The sequence below is a fragment of the Belonocnema kinseyi genome, chromosome 6 (genome assembly GCF_010883055.1).
Source record: "Belonocnema kinseyi isolate 2016_QV_RU_SX_M_011 chromosome 6, B_treatae_v1, whole genome shotgun sequence".
NCBI lineage: Eukaryota > Metazoa > Arthropoda > Insecta > Hymenoptera > Cynipidae > Belonocnema > Belonocnema kinseyi.
The window spans coordinates 63,266,719-63,285,277 of NC_046662.1; the positions used below are offsets into that span (position 1 = coordinate 63,266,719).

General features: G+C 32.2%; 1 protein-coding gene across 3 annotated transcripts in view; it reads right to left on the minus strand.

Moving 5' to 3' along the window:
- The window catches only part of LOC117174124 (ELKS/Rab6-interacting/CAST family member 1), a 210,853-nt gene that overhangs the window by 18,015 nt on the left and 174,279 nt on the right, over positions 1-18,559 (minus strand). For all 3 annotated transcript variants that reach the window (XM_033362905.1, XM_033362906.1, XM_033362908.1), the window contains one exon: positions 946-1,113. In XM_033362905.1, the coding sequence (XP_033218796.1) occupies positions 946-1,113 (168 nt within the window). The remainder of the gene's footprint in view (positions 1-945; positions 1,114-18,559) is intronic.

Genomic DNA, 18,559 nt, shown 5'->3' on the forward strand with positions numbered 1-18,559 from the left:
TCACTTCTTACGAAAATGTTGGAAAATGGCTCGATGACTGGTTTGCTTCAAAAAACGAAGACTTTTTTTGGAAAGGTATCCATAAATTGCCTGACAGGTGGAAAAAATGTGTAGCCAGCGAGGATGCATACTTTGAATAAAATATTTGTTATCATTCTCTTGAAATAAATGTGTTTTTTTCTTGAAAAAATACCGGTTTCATATGTATACACCTGGTATGTACTCATGTCATAGGTCAGGTGTGAGTTTGCAGGTCAGCTGAAGGTCATTTAAAATTAAACAAGGCCCGGCTGAGCTAAGCGGGACGGCTCTGTGTTTGCTTAGGTCAACGTCATTCTTTGTGTAACTTTGAGACGCTTCAAGGTCAACTTTGTGTCTTTAAATGGAAATCCTATTTTTGACATCAGCAATAGAAAGAGTGGGGATTTTACGTTCACGGTCAAATTGAAGGTACACATTATATTTATCGTTGAAAGTCACTCCGAAAGTGAAATTGACCTATTTGAACAATATTTTATATGGACAGTTATTCAGGTGTTTCCAGATTTTTTGAACATAAATATATAAGATATAGAAAAATGTAACGAAATTATAAATACTTTTATTTTCTAGGTTCATGTGGCATATTTACACCTAAGCACTGATACAAATATTAAAAAATAACAATTTTCATCGTTAATAATATTTTGTTATTTTTTATATTAAATGTATTCGTATCCAATCTGCAAAATATGCATTGCACAGTGCCTGAAGTCATTTCAAAGACACTACCAATTAGGGGACACTACCAATTCTAATATAGATGTGGGAAATTTTCCTAAAACCTAAGGACCATAAAATTTTATTTTAAAATTTAACAATTTTCAGTTTGAAAATTAATTCTTCGTTTAATCCGTGCAAATATGAAATACAAGATCAACATAGTGAAATCAAATGATGACTTACATCTGCCTGGAGCATATTATAATGCTCCTCCTTAGCACAAAGAGATTCTTTAAGGACGGCTATGTGTCTCTGGTAGTCCTGGTGTTGTTCCTCCAAAGTCCTCATTTTGGCAGACATCCCTAAGAGTTCCTGGTCCCGACGCTGCACTTCTGTTCTGAGCTCATCCAGCTGCGAAAAAGAGCCGCCGTCCAGGAAAAATCAATCTCTTGTTCCGGCAGCCGAGTGACAGTAAAGAGCTCGTGGTCTTCCTTCCACCTAGCCCGAGTATGTCAACAGTAGGCAGTCATCGGTTCAATTCGAATGATCTTCATTCTACCATACTCTTTTCTACCCCCGGCCATATTTTCAAAAGAACTCTTAAAACAATCTCAATATCTCTTTCCCTTCAAAAATTTCCACATACTTATCAAGTTCCTTAATTTCATCAATTTTGTTATCAATCTTACAGCTTTATCTTTTCTGAAAATCTTCTTTGAATTAAACAATGAATCAGAAACGGAACGAAATGTCTTCATACTCGGGCAGGGTTCGCAACATGCAGCGATAGACCATCGAAACGAAAAGTGTTTCTGTTTTGCAGGTAGATAGATAGGGACGTTGGTAATTAGGCAGGAAGATGTTGGTTTGTAAAAAACGTAGGTGTCATGTTCAAGTGTCAGGATTTCGAACTAGGATCGTGTCTCTCTGTACCCTAAGTTATTAGAACTACGCTTGTTGTTCTGGGAGCGTGTGGGTCCGATGCGAAATCTCTCAAGGTCAAGTGCCTAATTACCTTTCATTCTATAGTCATGATCTTTGAATCATGCCTTTAGCGAGATCTTGCATCGCAAAAGCTAGGTTCGTGTACAAACTAGATCTAATCTAACATTCAGAGTCAGAAAGCACGTCGATAACTTTTCTTTTTGCGGGATCAATCAATTGCAATTAACTCGCGAGCAGATGTCCTCCTACGTGCTTTCAGATTGACCGACGCTACCAGATCACGGATTTTCTCGAATGTCGTTTTCACGTCGATCACTGACGTTGGAACTCGAGAAAGAATCAGTAGTCTTCAATTAAAATCTGTTTTCAATTAGAATATCTCTTCAATCAGAAGTTCTTTTCAAGAAACATACGCGATCTACCGTCTATCTACATACGTACAGATAAAGTTCTCTGTAAAATTGTAATTATCAGTATATAAAGGTAGCGATAATACAGTTCATCAAGAAACTACTAAACGTCAAACTCTTGAAATTTTTGTAATTACGATTCTCCAGAGGCACTACGATACAACAGACTTCGTTACGTAACGTAGAGGAAAACGAAGGAAAGGTAGAGACTCGGAAGTACGTCAGTGGATGAGATATCCTTACCTCCTCAGAAAGCTAAAATATCGGGCACCACATTTAATATGCTTCGCTCATAATGGGCACCTAGCTCCGCATTTCTTCCGCCGTTTCAATTTTTCCTGATATTAGGTTAAAACTGTAAACTTTATATCCATCTAAAATACGTTTCTGTAATATTTTCCTAGCATAAATATTGCGCCGGAAGTAATCGGAGCAGGAAGCCACACTTGCTACCTTTAACTTAGCTCTAGCTTATTCTAGACTTATATACTAGATTGATCTTATAACCTAATAGAATTGAAAGTCGTTATATTTGGTTCATCTTCCACCATTTTTTTAAAGGTTAAATATATTTGTTGTCAACATTATGCCTCAGTAGAGACTCACTGACTGTTAGTTATTGTTTAAAATCTAGGGAATGTTAATCTTTTGAGAAGATCATCATGTGTTTGAAATGAAATTCGTACAGTGAGGAAAAGTGGTATGCCTAGTTCAAAAATTTCGATAGATCATACTTCGTAAACGACTTAAAAGTTTCTTCTTTCAAACTTATCATTGAAGAACGATTAATTATTGTTTGGTCAAATAGATCATATTCACCTTGACGTCATTCGATTTGTTGAAATAAATGTTTTATGGTTCAAATAATTGAAAACTTTTTTTAAAGAAAAGTGTAACACAAAATGACTATATTCAATATTAATTAATTTATAATTAAAAATTGAATAAGGTGAAGTTGTAGAGAATGTTTTTTTTTCAAGAAAATAAGGCATCATTTATTAAAAGAGTATCATTCTAAAACATTTGATAAGAAGCGATAAGAAAAACAGTTTAGTCGAAAAGATAATGTTTTTAATACAAAAATTCTTATATTTAAATTAATCTATTCTTATTTAAATACGACTATAACTAGTAACATTCAAATTCTATTAGGAATAGTTAGTTGTTTTTTCCTGAGATCTGTTCCTTCTGCGCATAGTGCCTTAAATTAAGAAGAGGTCTGTCTAAGCCAACTTGTAAAAGAATTGGACTAATTTGTTATTTAAGTTGAAAAATTACAGCAACAAAAAAGATAATCTTTTATATTTATCATAAGGAAATTTTGAGAAAAAACTAAACTTTGTTGTATTTCCGATATCTGAAAGCGTTACTTATACTTATTTCGTCGTCGCATTATGTAAAAGTGATAACTAATCATGACAAAAAATTAAACCCATTTTTCAACATAGAAAGTTTTCCTTTTTTATGGAATCATTTTTCTTCATTTCAAAAATAATATTTTGATGCGAGAGGTTTCCATTGATCAAGTTGTTAAAAACAACTTTTGTAAAAAAAAACTCACTTATTTTGTATTTTTAAACTTATAGAGAATTTTACCAATTTTGTCGAATCACTTCTTTTTACCTTAAAAATAATATTATCACACCAAAGGTTGCTATTCGACCCCATATACTGATATTTTTTTTGGGTCAAATCTTAACCCTGAAGAACTGGTCCAGCAGACCCGAGCGAAATTCAAACTGAAATATCTCTGGTTTAAATAGAGTTTACTTCACTTTTTTTTTAAATTGTAGTCCAGAGTCTTGCAAAAACAAATATTGTTAAAGTAGATATGAAAATAAATTGCGTATAATGCATATTTTGCAAAATATGAGAAAACTTTTTTGAAAAAAAACACTGTGCTGAGACAAACAGTCGGGTCCCTGGGACCCGTTCTAGCAACTTTAGGGTTAAAATCAACTCTGAATTTGTTCATAGGAATTGTTAATAATCAGCAATATTTTGTACGATAACTTTATTTTTTAAATGAGAAGAAGGTTGCTCCACGCAGAAGGACAATTTCCTAACGTAAATAATCCAAAAAAGTGAATATGTTTAAAGCAGTCATTTTTCAGCTTAATCAGTGATTTTTTTTCTTAAAATCCACCTTGGCAGATACCATGAAATTTAACTACTTCTACTTTGAAGAAAGAAACTTTAAAAATTATTAAAATGTACGACCTCTAGAACTCATTCAAACAAAAGTTTAGCTTCTTATTCATTGTGCACCGGCTCATTTCTTGTGTCTGAAAATTATAATCCAATTTTTATAAAAAGAAATACTAATTTCCGAAATTGGAAATAGCACTTAGAGAGTCTCTACTGTCTGAAAACCGATTGACGCTTCCTCTTAAGTCTTCAGAACGAAACAGATCATTTCGGGTTTGCTTGGGGAAAGGTAACGGGAAATGCGACAGGATAGATTAAGAAACAGAGGGAGTAAGAGTGTTTCAGGAGAAATCGAAGGCTGCAGACAAACCAAATAAACGGCTTTCATCTTGGCTGGCAAAATTACAAATGTTACCCCACCGACCCGCTTGAACTCTCTTTTGTAATTTCGGCTTTTCGACCTCGAGAACAATTTGTAATTTTACCTCCTTACCGGGTTAGTGACTGAAAGGAAGAACAGAAGTGAGAGCGAAAGAGAAGAAAAGCGTCCAGTTTTGTGCGCGCATGCATCATGCCTCGTGGAGCGGAAAATTGCATCCTCAGTGTTTTGAAAGCTTGGTGCTGATGATGAAGGGTTTTTGCGTGAAGAAAAATGGTCTTGCAGTTCGTTTTTATCAGCTCGGAATTAAAAAAGGAGTCAAAGGAGGAGACGCACAGACAAAACGACACAAACACGGAAGCAGATCACCAAAGAAAGTGGATGTGCCGAAACTTAAGTCGAGTCGGTCGGACAATAAGCGATTTGTCTATGATTGAAGTTTTGGATGGGAAAATGGATAGGAATATAAGAAAGAGGGAAGACAAGTGGAAAATGCGAGGATAGTAATATAATTAGGGTACGTAGATAGAAGTAGAGCGCCAAAAATGTGATCGCGGATGAACGACAGACCAGAAAGCGATGATCTGAGCTGCGCCAGATGCGAGGTGGTGATGATTATGATTAATTTATGATTAATTATGGTTTATTATGATTCCTTATCGTTCAATATGATTCCTTATGGTTCATTATGATTGATTATGATAAGAGAAAACAGAACATCTCTTGCTGCATCTGTTAAAATGTGATAGAATTTAACGTTTTATTCAATACGAAGAAACAATTACCAATGGCGCCTTAGATGACTTCTAAATATAAAATTATATATGCGAATGTAAGAAACATTGGGTTACTGGAGCACCCGGACTGGCGCATTCTATTTTGGGCCCAGCGGCAGACAAACGTATGGCAATCAATGTGCTTTACTACTAGGAACGACTACAAATTTTGTAGCCAACTCAAACATACATGGTGCGATGATTGCGATGATCACTACTAGTGTACCAAAATAAAGGCGTGCGCCAGGCCGAGAATTGTTGTAAATTTAAAGAACAAGATGAAAGATGTTGCATTCAATAGCAGTATGTGTTCTATCAAGAAATCTAAGGCATAATTGGTTTATAAGATACCTTATATGAAAGACATCAAAGTTTCTTTAAATTTTCTCAGAAGAGTTTGGAGATTTTAAAACGCTATCTTCGGTCTCTGTTACCCCGAGTTGTTGCGATTCCTTAAATAGGATCAAAGTAACTTCGTGGTTTTCTTTTATTTATGATACTTGATTTATTTTAAAGCCGTACATTGCATAGATTCCAAATACCAGAGAAGGTCGCTAAGCGAAGACTGGAATCCAACAACGTTCCTTTGAGGAGTTAAATTGCAATCAGCTAGGAAAATATACCGATTAAGTTTTAATATCTTATCTACGAACATACAGACTCTAATAATTTTGAAATTTGGATAATGTTCTTTCTGTACAGTCAACAATATTTTTAAAAATTTCAAGGGGTCAACAGTTTCTAAGGCCTAAAACTTAGGTACGTAAATGACAGTCGGCTAACTACCGAACGACTTTCTTTTTTCTACTTTTCTGCCGCTTTCTTTCGTCCTGAATCTCTTTTCCTTTTCTTTTTAACTAATTTTGTTTAGTTAAATAGGTATTCTCTTTCGCTGAGTACTGCTTTGAATTTAGTATGGAATATTTTTTTTCGGAGGACGATTATGGAAGATACCGTTCATGTGATACTGGCTCCTCGAGCCTTAATCTGTTAACTATACCATTATCACAATATAAACCTTCGCAGATATCGTATAATTTAATTCGCCCATGTGAAGCGAGCCCTCAGTCTCTTTTATCTATCTAAATACATCGAGTCAAAAAATAGAGAATTCAGTTTTAAAGTTTCGGACTAAAGAAAAGGAAAGCAAACGACAGATAAAATACGCGGCTTTATCGATGGAAGACTAGCCTCGCGCAGTGTCATATCCCTACATGTATATTATTATCGAAACGTATTTCATTTAGATTATTTTATCTAAATTATTTTGTCTAGATAAGTCTGTCTAGATTATTTTGTCTAGGTATATTAAGAGCGTACGATTGTGACACACAAATGCAGTATAACTTCTGATAATTAATGTGTAACTCCGCTCGCCGTTGCAGTCTCCATCTCCATTAACCAGCCTTCAGATTGCAAGGAGTTAAGCTTTTGTAAAGCTTTTTCTGAGCATCTTCGAGATAATATCCCGGTCTACCTTCTAGAGCCTCGCGACGCAGCCTTGGTTAGACTTCGACAGCGTCTTGGTGCCCCCTTGGGCCTGTCCTAGAGGGCGTCGTTCTTTTCGATGCGCACGTTGTTGATGAAGAAACTTACTTGACGTTTGAAGTTCATGTCGTGCTTGTTGAAGCTGTGCGCATGGAGGGCAAGTGCTCCGGCGGCAGCGGGTTCAAGTTGTTTCAAGTGCCGAAGTTGGGCTTGTTGCTGCTGATACTGATGAGAGTGATGAAGGTGATGCTGCTGATGCAGTTGTTGGATCGCTTGCTGATGCTGATAGTCAGTGTACCGATCATGATAGGGGTTAGCGACTCCAGTAGTTGTTCCGCTGAGGTTAGGGGCACCTGTCGAACCGGTAAGGTACGAGTTTGTTAGGGACGTTGATTGGCTATACGGTACCAAAGACGTTACGCCTGAGCACCCTCTCACGAGTGCAGTTGATTGGCCTCCGAAGAGAATACCTGCTGCTGTCGATGGGCCACTGGTACCACTTGGTACCGCAGTAGCCCTCAGCAGTTGTTCCCGCAACCTTCCCCCGCACTCCTTTATCCGCTGCAACTCAGCTTCTAGTAGCATCACCTCCTTTTCTAAAGTCTGAATTCGGGCATCTTTTGTCTCTAGTATGGCTGTCAGAGTTGAGCTGCCAGGAACACCGCCAGGGACAGCCACACTTCCACCGAGCGTGGTACCACTTCCCAGTCCAACGATGGAGCAACCACTGCCAGATCCACTTCCGGCTACTGCAGAACCAGATGAAGCGGTCGTAGCGTAAGCTAGTTCCAACTGCGTCTGGAGGCTCTTCAGCGTCTCGTTCGTCGCTTTGAGCTCCTTAATAACAAGCAATAGTAGAGTTACTCGCGGCTGGAGTAACGGGATATTGGGAGTTGATTTAGATTTCTTCATCTGCAATTGAAATTCAAAATCCGGTTAAGACCCAAAGCATCTTTCATTCCATAGCTACTTCAATTTATACTAGTTCTGCTTCAAGCCGCTTGACCCTTCTATATTGCCCAGTTTTCTATTGAAAACAAATTCTGATTTCATCAATAACTATGATTGTTTGAAACTCGATGACAAGTAATAGAAGAGTCAAGTCATCTACTAAGTTCTTAACATCCAAAGTTTCTTGGTATCCAAAGATTTATAAAACTTATTTGTAAAGTTTTAAGTGTTTAATCGGAATGTAAATTTCAGTTGGAGGCGAAGAAATCTGTTGTTTATCTTGTAAGGGATTGGTTGGAGGTTATGATTAAAGAGGTTCTTCCATCATCGGCTCGAGGCTGTAAAGAGCTTTAAACAAAATTATGAAGATGAAATTCTTTCAACCAGCTCAACTATCTAATGTCAATATTTCAGTTAAATATGAACAACTGAAAGTATGATGATCATACTTTCCTATGATATCCCAAATTGTATCCGGTTCAAAGGAGCAAACTTTATTTTATATCAAGAAACAATTCTCTTCGACATTACAGAGTTAAATTATGAACATGTATATTAAAATGGATATGATGGAACTCCGCAGTGCAGAAAAATAACAAGGCACAAAATCGAATTTCCACTTATAACATATGAGAATCTGATGATCTTTCTAGATTTTCAGTCTCGATGTCGATTTTGGTCGGCCTCGAGGAACGGAAGTGGTGGGTAATAAGGGCAGTCTCGGTTGACGAAAGAAAAGCGACGTTCCGCCACAAGCTTTCTGTGACCTCTTCCGTCATTTTTTAGCTCTTCTTCTCTTATCGCGTTACTTGTTTTTGTTCTTTATTCTGTAATTATCAAAGAGGCAGAAAAAGTGTTTCTTCTTTAATAGTAGTAGAACGCCAACGTTCAATGTTCATTTTTATCGATGCGCTAAACTTGATATATTTAAATTCAAATCGACTCGAGGTAACGTGATGAGGCCCACTGATTACAGAAGATGTTCCTCTTCTTGATGCCGGGCGCCGCCGCAGTTCTTTCGCCTACCGCGACGTACGACCGACATTGTCCATCGCGCCAGGCGCTTCTGTTATAGATATTCTCTCTTTTTTATCTTCTTCATTCTTGTACAGATTCTCTAATTTGTCAATTTTTGTTATTATTCCTCAAATAGGATGTCCGACATTCACTTTTAAATGACGTGTCGATGCCTTTCCCGCCGTGTAGCAAATAGAGTATATTGTAATATATTAAAGCAAACATTGATAAAAACGGTATAATTATTTCAAAAAAATGGATAATGATTTTCTTCCTGATTAAAAAAGACGCAAAACATCGCTATAATTTTGCAGATTCGCGCCAACGCTAAATGGACAAGATCTTGTCACGTGGAAGCAAAGATGCATAACCACGTGGTATAAACAGAGACGAGAAATTCAATGTCGAAAGCAAGTTGTGTTAAAAATAGTAACAGCAGTGAAGTGTGTGATGACATAGAAAAGAGTAGGGATAGCAGTGACTGAATAACGTGAATAATGATCCTAGCAATGTAATTGTTTTGATGGTTTTTGAACGATCGCACGCTTTAGATGAGTGCGAATTTACGCCTCATCGAATATACAAAAGGGATCGTAAAGTCATACATTTTCTCGCGTATTTCTTTTATGTTTATTCGACATTTTGACGAGATGTATAACATTACGAATGCTCTTTGTATACTGCAGTCAAAATGCCTTCATTCTGGTGTTAAGTAATCACCGTATAAATTGACACAATTGTGTAGTACATTACAAAGGGAATAGAGGAGTAAAGGAGTGTCTCGTCAAATTATCAAATGCGATGCAAAAAGTTCATAAAATACATTTCTTTATTAGTGCTTTCGAAAGATTTGTTTGATTATTTTTATGTAGAATAAGGGAAAATAACTAGTCAATAGCCAAAACTTAATAGTGCACTCGACATAAAGCTATTTTTAATTGCTGAAAAAATTTCAATTTTAGGAAAAATAGTATAGGTTGGTTTTCATTTAAAATGTTGTATACCAAATCATACGTTGATCAATATTAAAATGGAGTTTAAATAGTTTAAATGGTGGAGTTTAAACTAATTTTAACCATGTTTCTTTTTGCAAAAGAATTTTTTATGACTGTCGTTTCTTACAAATTTTTTAAAAGTGATCGAATATTATTAAATGACGACTTATTTTTTCCGGAGAAACATTCTCTACAACTCTGCTATTTCCAATTTTGAAAGGAAATTTTTCTATGACTGAAATCGTTGAAAAAATTTTTTGTTAAGAAAACATTCTTTAAAGAAAAAATTATATTTTCAGATTATTAAGTTATTTTAAAAATTGAAAACAGTGAAGTTGTAGATAATGTTTGTCCGGAAAAAATAAACCGTCATTTATTAAAATGTAGACATTTTTCAAAAATTGGTAAGAAGCGACAGTCAGAAAAAATTCAATTGCAAAAACCATGGTTAAAATTAATGTTTTTTTAGTGGAGAATTTTAACAATTTTTATAAAAATAATCTCTTTATTCAAAATGACATCAGTTATAATATTAAAATTTTTTAAATCATAAAAAAAACTATTTTTTCAGATATCTGACTTTTGGGACGACAACTGCCTTAAAGAAAATTAACTAGCTTTAGAAATCGTAAAGGAACAGAACAAACAAATTGGATGAAAAACAATTATTATAAGCTTTCCTTGCTGAAGAATCTGGAAAGCCTCGAAAAGTCCAAGAATTTTTAAAAAGAACCCGGATATTTGCACTGCCATTTTTTTGAAGTTCAAGTAATAAGCTTAGTACTTATCTGCTTATTTTACAAATTCAGATTGATGGGAATTATTTAAATTACGTTATAACGATTTGGATGAGCATTTTTAGTATTCACGCTGCTGTTTCGCGTTAAACGTTGTGTATCCCGTTATCCGTTTTCATTTATTCCGTTTTTCGTTATTTGCTCTTTTGAATTTCTCATTTCACGCTTCATGAATCATGTTATGCAATTTTTGTACATTCTAACTTTTATGCTTCATTTTTGCAGTCATTTATCTTTTTCGAATTTACATCCCAGTGTACGGTTAAGCTCTTCATTTCTTACGGTGCTTATTTTAGTTTAATGTTTCCTGTTTTACACCTCGCGATTTCCGTTTTATGCCTCTTATACTTTCTGTTTTTAAAGCATGAATTCATTACAAGTAATAGCACTAAGAGCAGACTATAAAAAATAACATGTGCAGATTAGCTGTGAGGACTTATTAAAAATAATCAGTTTCGATTTTTTTCGGGGGATCTGAAAAGTTTTTTGTGGGTGCCAAAATGACTTCCATAAAGCATGAGCAAATAGGAAAAATTACCTCAGTTGTAACATTTCATGATGTCACAAGTCTTAGTTTAATATAAATCTCATAACAAATTATCTTATTTTTGTGAATTCAAATTGAAGTATGAAAAAGAGTAAAAATCAAGAAACATCTATTTTTCTGGTTATTATCAGATTGGGTTGCAGCTCAAATGAAAGTTGGCATCCTTTAGAACTTAGACTTTAAAGCGCGGGCCTATTTAAAATCAATACAAATTATGAATAATCACAGCGATAAATATTAACAAACTTTTTTATTATTTAAAAAAAAATTAAATTAAATGATAGATATGTCTCATTTCTTTATCAATTGAATATTAACGTAATACTGTAAGTGCATACTTTATAATTTTAAATAGTCCCGCGCTTTTTTAGCACATGCGCATTTGAAAACATCAGATCTTGAACATAACCTTAAAAACGGTTACATTATTTATTTGCTATCAGTTCGTTGGATATATTTTGGTAATGTTTTAAATGGTAATTGTAAACTGGACACTCTTTTGATATCAATGTTTTATTTTCACAATAATCATAATCTGCTGAAAATATGAACAATTTGCTTAAATAAATGAAGACAAATGTAAATTCTCTATCTATTTTTTTAGATTTTGATCTTTGAATATCAATCTTTATTTCATAACGCATCACATGAAAAAAGAAAAACATGAAAGCTTGCATCGAGTCCCCAGTTATTGCTTTTTTTCGCTCGGCACTCAGCGCGTGTCGCCCGTGTCGCGCGTGCCGTGGCACAGTGTGACCAAATGAGTTGTCCGTATCACGTGGGTTATCCAAATTTAATTTATTGTGTTAAAGAAACTAAATTAATCTACTAAAACAGGGCCAAATTATGCATTTCTTTGTTACATTTTTTACAAAATCACTCATTGTTTAGTGTCAATAAAAATAACTATAGACAGCTACTAGCAACACATTAGGAATTTCTTTTTATGAAAAAATGAAATTCATTTGTTGAAAAATGGAAAAGCAATTGAATTGTTTATTTCATTTGTTTCAACAAATATAAATAATTTTTTTATCAGTAAGTATCATATCAAAAGGTATTTTTAACATATCTGAAGTTAATAAAAGAAAACACACAATTTCTTTTACTGAAAAATCACATTATTATGCATTTGTTAATAATTTTGTTTAAATAAATAACACTAATTGTTTGAAATCAAAGAATCGCACAAAAAAGCTACAAGCAAGATATTTATTGTCCTTTCTGTTAAAAGAACGAAAAACATCATTTTGAAAATGACGAATTTATACATTTGTTTATAAAATTTGTTGAAATAATTATCAAATGGTCTCTATTTTTTTACAAGTTATATCGAATTTTTTCTTCTTCAGATTTCCATTTAAAAATACACATCTGAAGAAGCTATATATCATTTTTACCAAAAATCTAGCTTTTGTCGATTAATTTGTTCATAAAAATTATAAACAATTTTTTAAATATCTGATACTGCTGGATATCATTCAAGACAAGTTTCCCCACTAATTCTATGTACTTTCGCATAAATTGGATATATTTTCACAAAATGGCATCTTCGTAATCTTTTTATGAATTTTCATTGTTAAATGAAAAAATTAAACAACTTTTTTTAAAATATGCCTCGACAACCTTCTTAGAAATTTCATAAGCTTTAATTTAAAAAAATAATAATTAAAAATCGGTCGAATGGTTTGAGTTAAAAGTTAATTTGTCCATGGACACTTTATTTGACCCTACTGTGCCACGGCACGCGCGACACGGGCGCTTAGTGCGCTTAGTGCTGAGCGAAAAATAGCATTAACTTGTCACTCGATGTAAGTTTTCATTTTTTTAAATTTTCATGTAATGCGTTATAAAATAAAGATTGATATTCAATGATCAAAAATTAAAAAGAGAAGTTATATTTATTTTAATTTGTTTAAATAAATTGTTTATATTTTCAACAAATTATGGTTATTGTAAAAACAAAAAATCTCTATCGAAAAAGTGTCTAGTTTACAATTACCATTTACAACATTAGCAAAATACATCCAACGAATCGATAGCAAATAAGCAATGACCAAATTCAGACAGAAGAATGTTATTATAAATCACTGTTGTAAAACTTTGAATTTCACCAAATCGCTCAAGTTTTATTTTCCATTTATCCTTGGGAACCTTATAAAGTAATTTCCGCGAAAAAAGCTCGACCATTGAAAAATAGGAGGCTCACTTAGCAGGTTTTGCCGCGCAACGTTAATGGTTTCCCCGGATTAGAAAAAAACATTGTTTAATTAAAAAATAAATTAAAAAATACAAGTTTTCGTGATCATTTTTGATGACGTTTTGTTTTGTTCAAACTTCTGAGAAGTCATTTTGGCAACTGCATGAAACTTTCCAGTCCCTCCTGAAATGGAAAAGCGAAAATGTTGGTATTTTCAATAAACTCAATAATGTCTGTCTTTCCGCGTAATTTTACGAAAAAATGAATAAATCGCTACGACCATCATAGTAAATTTCCAAAATTTTGGTAAAATCCACACAAGAATCCTGGATATTTAAAATAATTTAGTTAAATTGAAAAACACCTATATTATAAGCAGTGAAAATAAACTACTTTTTTCACTTTAGAGTGTAATCCAATATTACCTTGCTTGTATCACTATTTGTAATTGCTCGAAATAATCAGCAACAGTATTTTTTATGAAATGGTTCTATTTGAAGCCGTTTACTGTAGTTTACGTTAGTTTTCATATTTAATGAATTGCCCAATTTTATTTCAGTACTTGAATAAAATTTTATTGATCAGTGAAATAAAATAAAGAAACAGTGAAATATTTATCAGGTATCCATTATAAAACCTATTAAATTAGTACAAAATATTGTTTTTAAATTAAATTATTTTATTTTTTGAATGCCATTTACAAACTCGTTTTTTTATAATACCTAAAAAGCACTATAAGCTAAGAAATGAATAGATTGATAAATTGCTATATATCAATCTACACATATGAAATATATTTATAAAACTTTTTATTGCTTCGCCATAGAGAAGTTTGATGAATCGGATGCTAAGAGAGAAAAGGTTGATAAAAATATAGTGGTATACATTTAGTGGAAAGTGATAGCGGAAAAAGTAGGTGCATGAGTATAGAACATTCCGTACACAGAGATTTATGTTTAGGTACTTCTGAATGCAGGGGAGTGAAAAGTCACGCATCCTGAAGGCTGTTTAACATTTTTTATCATTCAATAATTCTTAATAATAAAAGCCTACTCCAGAATTCTTAAATGATCGGAGCTTTTTCTAAATACGCATGAAGGATCGTATTTTAATAGAGTACTCCCTAGTTTTTAAACCAAACTGTTGGTAGTTTGATATTTTAAGATAGTTTTTGTGAAAAAAATCAGGTCTTAAAAAAAAATTTTTTGACCATAAGAATTGAAATCATGGGAAGGGGGTAGAGAAAGTGAGGGCAAAATGCGGGGTGGTAAAGTAAGGGTAAATTAGGGGGGAAGAAGTAAATAAAGTGAGTGAAAATAAGAGGAAATGAGGGGAGAAATTATTTTCAGGAAAGGTTGGGAAAGTGAGAGGGATCAGAGGAAGGGGCGGAAAATGAGAGGAGGGGAAGTTATGAAATTAGAAAGGTGAAGTAGTAGAAATGAATTTAATTGAGGGGAACCTATTAGGAATAAAATTAAATAGAATTGGAGAATTGCTGATTGGGGAACTAAAGTAGGGGACGGGGTCTGGCTAAGGAACATTTTTTGTACATTTATATTAAATCCAACCATTTATTAAAAATTTTCAAGAAGCAATAGTAAGAAAAAACTCAATCCCAAAAAGCATTCTTCGAATAATTTCTTTTGCATGGAAAATTTTTGCTTTCTGTGAAATAATTTCTTTTAAAGTGAATCATACAATTTTTACATAATAGACTGCTTTTCAACAGCATAGACTTCAATCTAAGTATATCTGTCATTGTTAAAAATAATTTTTATTAACAAATTCACTTATTTGGTGTTTCAATGCATAGAAAATATGTCCTTCAAGTTGAATTATTTCTTATCATCTGAAGAATGTAAATTGTAAACAAGATGCTGCCATTTAACAACATTGACCATTTTTATAAAAAAATTTACTAATTATACTGTCACTGCTACTGGGGACAATGCCAAGAAACTTTATTTATTGTCAATAATTAATTGGTTGCAGCCATAGAAGGTGTATCTTTTTTTCGACTTTTATCCTGATTTGAACCTTAAAATTTTAAAATTATGTTTTACTTATCAATTTCAGCTTTATTCTGATCTAAAATTTATAAAAATAAAAGATAAAAATATATAAAAATCGAAAATCGTTTACAAAAATCGGCCTATAAAAATCAAAGAACACTGAACACTAAAACTACAGCATATTACAGTTTTATCATTAAATTTGTTTATAAAAAATGAAAAATGCAGAAATTCTATATGAAAATAAAACGTATATTTAGCGAAATTAAATTGACTAAATTTATATCTTTTTGAGGAAATTTTACGAAATGGGGATGAGTCGATAGCGTAAACATAACAAATTGCGCTTTTTAAGTGAAATGAATTACTAAAATTTAGTTTTTAAAAATAGACAGTACTTCAGTAAATTGTCATCCTTCATGAATATCAAAAAACCCTCGATCCGTTAAGAATTTTTAAGTAGGCTGTTTTTTATCCCAAAAACTTCCTTTTTCCCTCAATGTGCGACGTGTCCAGAAGACAAGGTTCCATCTCGAAAGAGCCATATTGAAAGGTTCTAACTCGGGAGGTGTGAATTAATTTTTTGTAGTATGAGGGCGCTGTTGTTCCCAATAGAATGTATATGGTGTTTTCAAGCTTATGGATTTCCCCACCCCAAATTAAACCTTTCTATGCATCTTCTGAAATAGAGCATTGTCATTTGGATAAGTTGGTATAACGATATTGTAATAAAAATGCATCCCATAAGAATCGCGTGACTTTGGTTTCTCTTGGTGCATGTGATTGTGCATATAATGCGTATTTTGAAAATTTGGGGTACCTCAGGGAGGAGTGCTGAATTGACGAATTAATATGTCTTTCTGTAGATGATTGCATTTTGTTTTTATTTTATGTCCATATGAAATCTGTGTCTGTATTCTTGATGTGTCAAAAATCTTATTATCACATTAACTTATAATGATATACGAAAAATAATAATTTAATTGATAAAATTATGTCTTTGATTTATGTAAGATATTAATTTAAGTTAACGATCATCAAAGATGTTTACACATTAGGGTGGCCCTTATTTTTTGAAATCACATTTTTTTGTCTTAAGCCTCTAGTTTTTTTCAAATAAAAAAAATTCTTCTCCAAATTTAAGCGAAGTGGGGCAAAGTTAAACAGTAATCCAACCATGAAGTTTCCCATATATTTAACATGGAGAAAAGGCAACTTCTTGATTTGTGATTTAAACGCAAAGATATATTACTAAAGTAACTGATAATACATTTTCCTATACAGAATACCTTAAGGGATAAAAACTGGATATGATATTTAATATTATAAAATTTTAAAACCCTTTTATGGGGCCCCACAGAATCCCCCATAAAAGTGCTAATCGACGTTTTTATTTAATATTATGATTAATACATTAAACAAAAATTATTTGCAAAAATAATTAGGATTCGGTAAAATTTTAATGATAGTTTTTTTTAATCATTTGAAATCGTTTAAAAAATTCTTATATGGTTAAAGACATAGCTTGATAAAGAAAAGTAGAAGAAACGTATTTCCTTAGCAAAGCCTAAAAAAATATTGAATATTCTTAGATACATTTATGTTAAATATTGTTTTCCTTAGTTTTTAAGACCGTTAAATTGTTTGAATAACTTCTTCCTAAAAAATTATGCAAGTAATGGTTTTTGCTTCAGAGCCACAAAAACTTATTTGAATATTATTTTAATCAGACGCCAGTTTATATATCTATGTATTTGTTTCTCCGTTTAACTTATTTAACAACATCTTTCAGTCTAGAAAATATTAAAATTTTGACATTCTCTGAAATTTTTTTATGGATATATGTTAACACTTACAAATAATAATTGTATGTGTATTATTAATAATAAATTTAATAATGACATTCATAATTTAAAAATTATATATTTTTTAACAAAAGGGAAAAGCATTTTAAATTAAAAAATTAAGCTGTTTTGGTTAAGGATTAAAATACTTTGTCGAAAAATAACATCAATTTTGGTTGTAAAGAATTTTTTTTAACTGAAATTCATTTATTCCACTTTTGGTTTAAAATCTAAGATTTTATACTTCAAAATTCAATTATTCGATTTTTAATTAAAATGTATGTATTCAACTGAAAATTAATCTTTTTTGGTAGAAAATTAATTTTCTTGCTGAAAAGATCATCTTTTTTGTTGAAACTTGAACTGACATTATCAAAATTTATTTTAATTATTTAAACATTAATAAGTTTTACGGAAATTTTATGTTTTTAGTCAAAAATTTGTTTTTTTTGATAGAAAATTATTTTTTTTGGTTGAAAGTTCATCTTTTCGGCGTAGAACGAATTTTTAAAAATAAAAATGCTTTTATTTAATTTTTTGTTTTTAAAATTATAATTTGTACTTGAAAATTTTAGTATATGGTTTAAAATTCATGTAAATATATTTTGGTGGAAATTCGTCTATTTCGGGAGAAAATTAGGCTATTTGGTTAAAAATGAATTTTGTTGTTGTAAAATTGAACTTCTTTGAGAGAAGTATACTTTTATTATTTAAAAATTGATTGGTTTAAATAAAAATCCATATATTCAGTTAAAATTGCGTTTTTTGTAAAAAAAATTCCCAATAAGCACTTATGGGGGTTTCTTCGAAGCCAGATAGTGTCTTGAAATCTTTTGATATTAAAAATTATTCTCAATTCATCTTCCCTGAAGTATTTTGAATAGGACAATGTATTATAGGTTACATCAGTTACATTACTTACATTAGTTCAGTCCATGATAAGAAAAAAAGGCAAATAAGATGCTTTAAGAACTGAAAAAAACAATACTCGAATCATAAAAGTTTGAGAGATAAAGTTTGTCGAATTGATTTTTTAGTTTCTTTTTTGCATCATTTTAGTTTTTATTATATATTCCGTTCTCAGTCAATTTCACGTGAAAATCTACTTATTAGGAATAAAAGTACCGTCATCTAGGATAATTATTAATCTAAATCAAATATTGTTTAGATGAGAGTTTCATTAAAAATTAAAAAGTTTACTCAAGTTTTCGTGTACTGTATATAATTGTTCCTGATAGCCTTCTGAACATACGAGGGTAGTTCAATAAGTCCTTAGAATGAAGTATAAAAACAATTTTTTTTGGGTAAATTTTTTTTAATTTTTCAACATAATCTCCTTGGAGCTCTA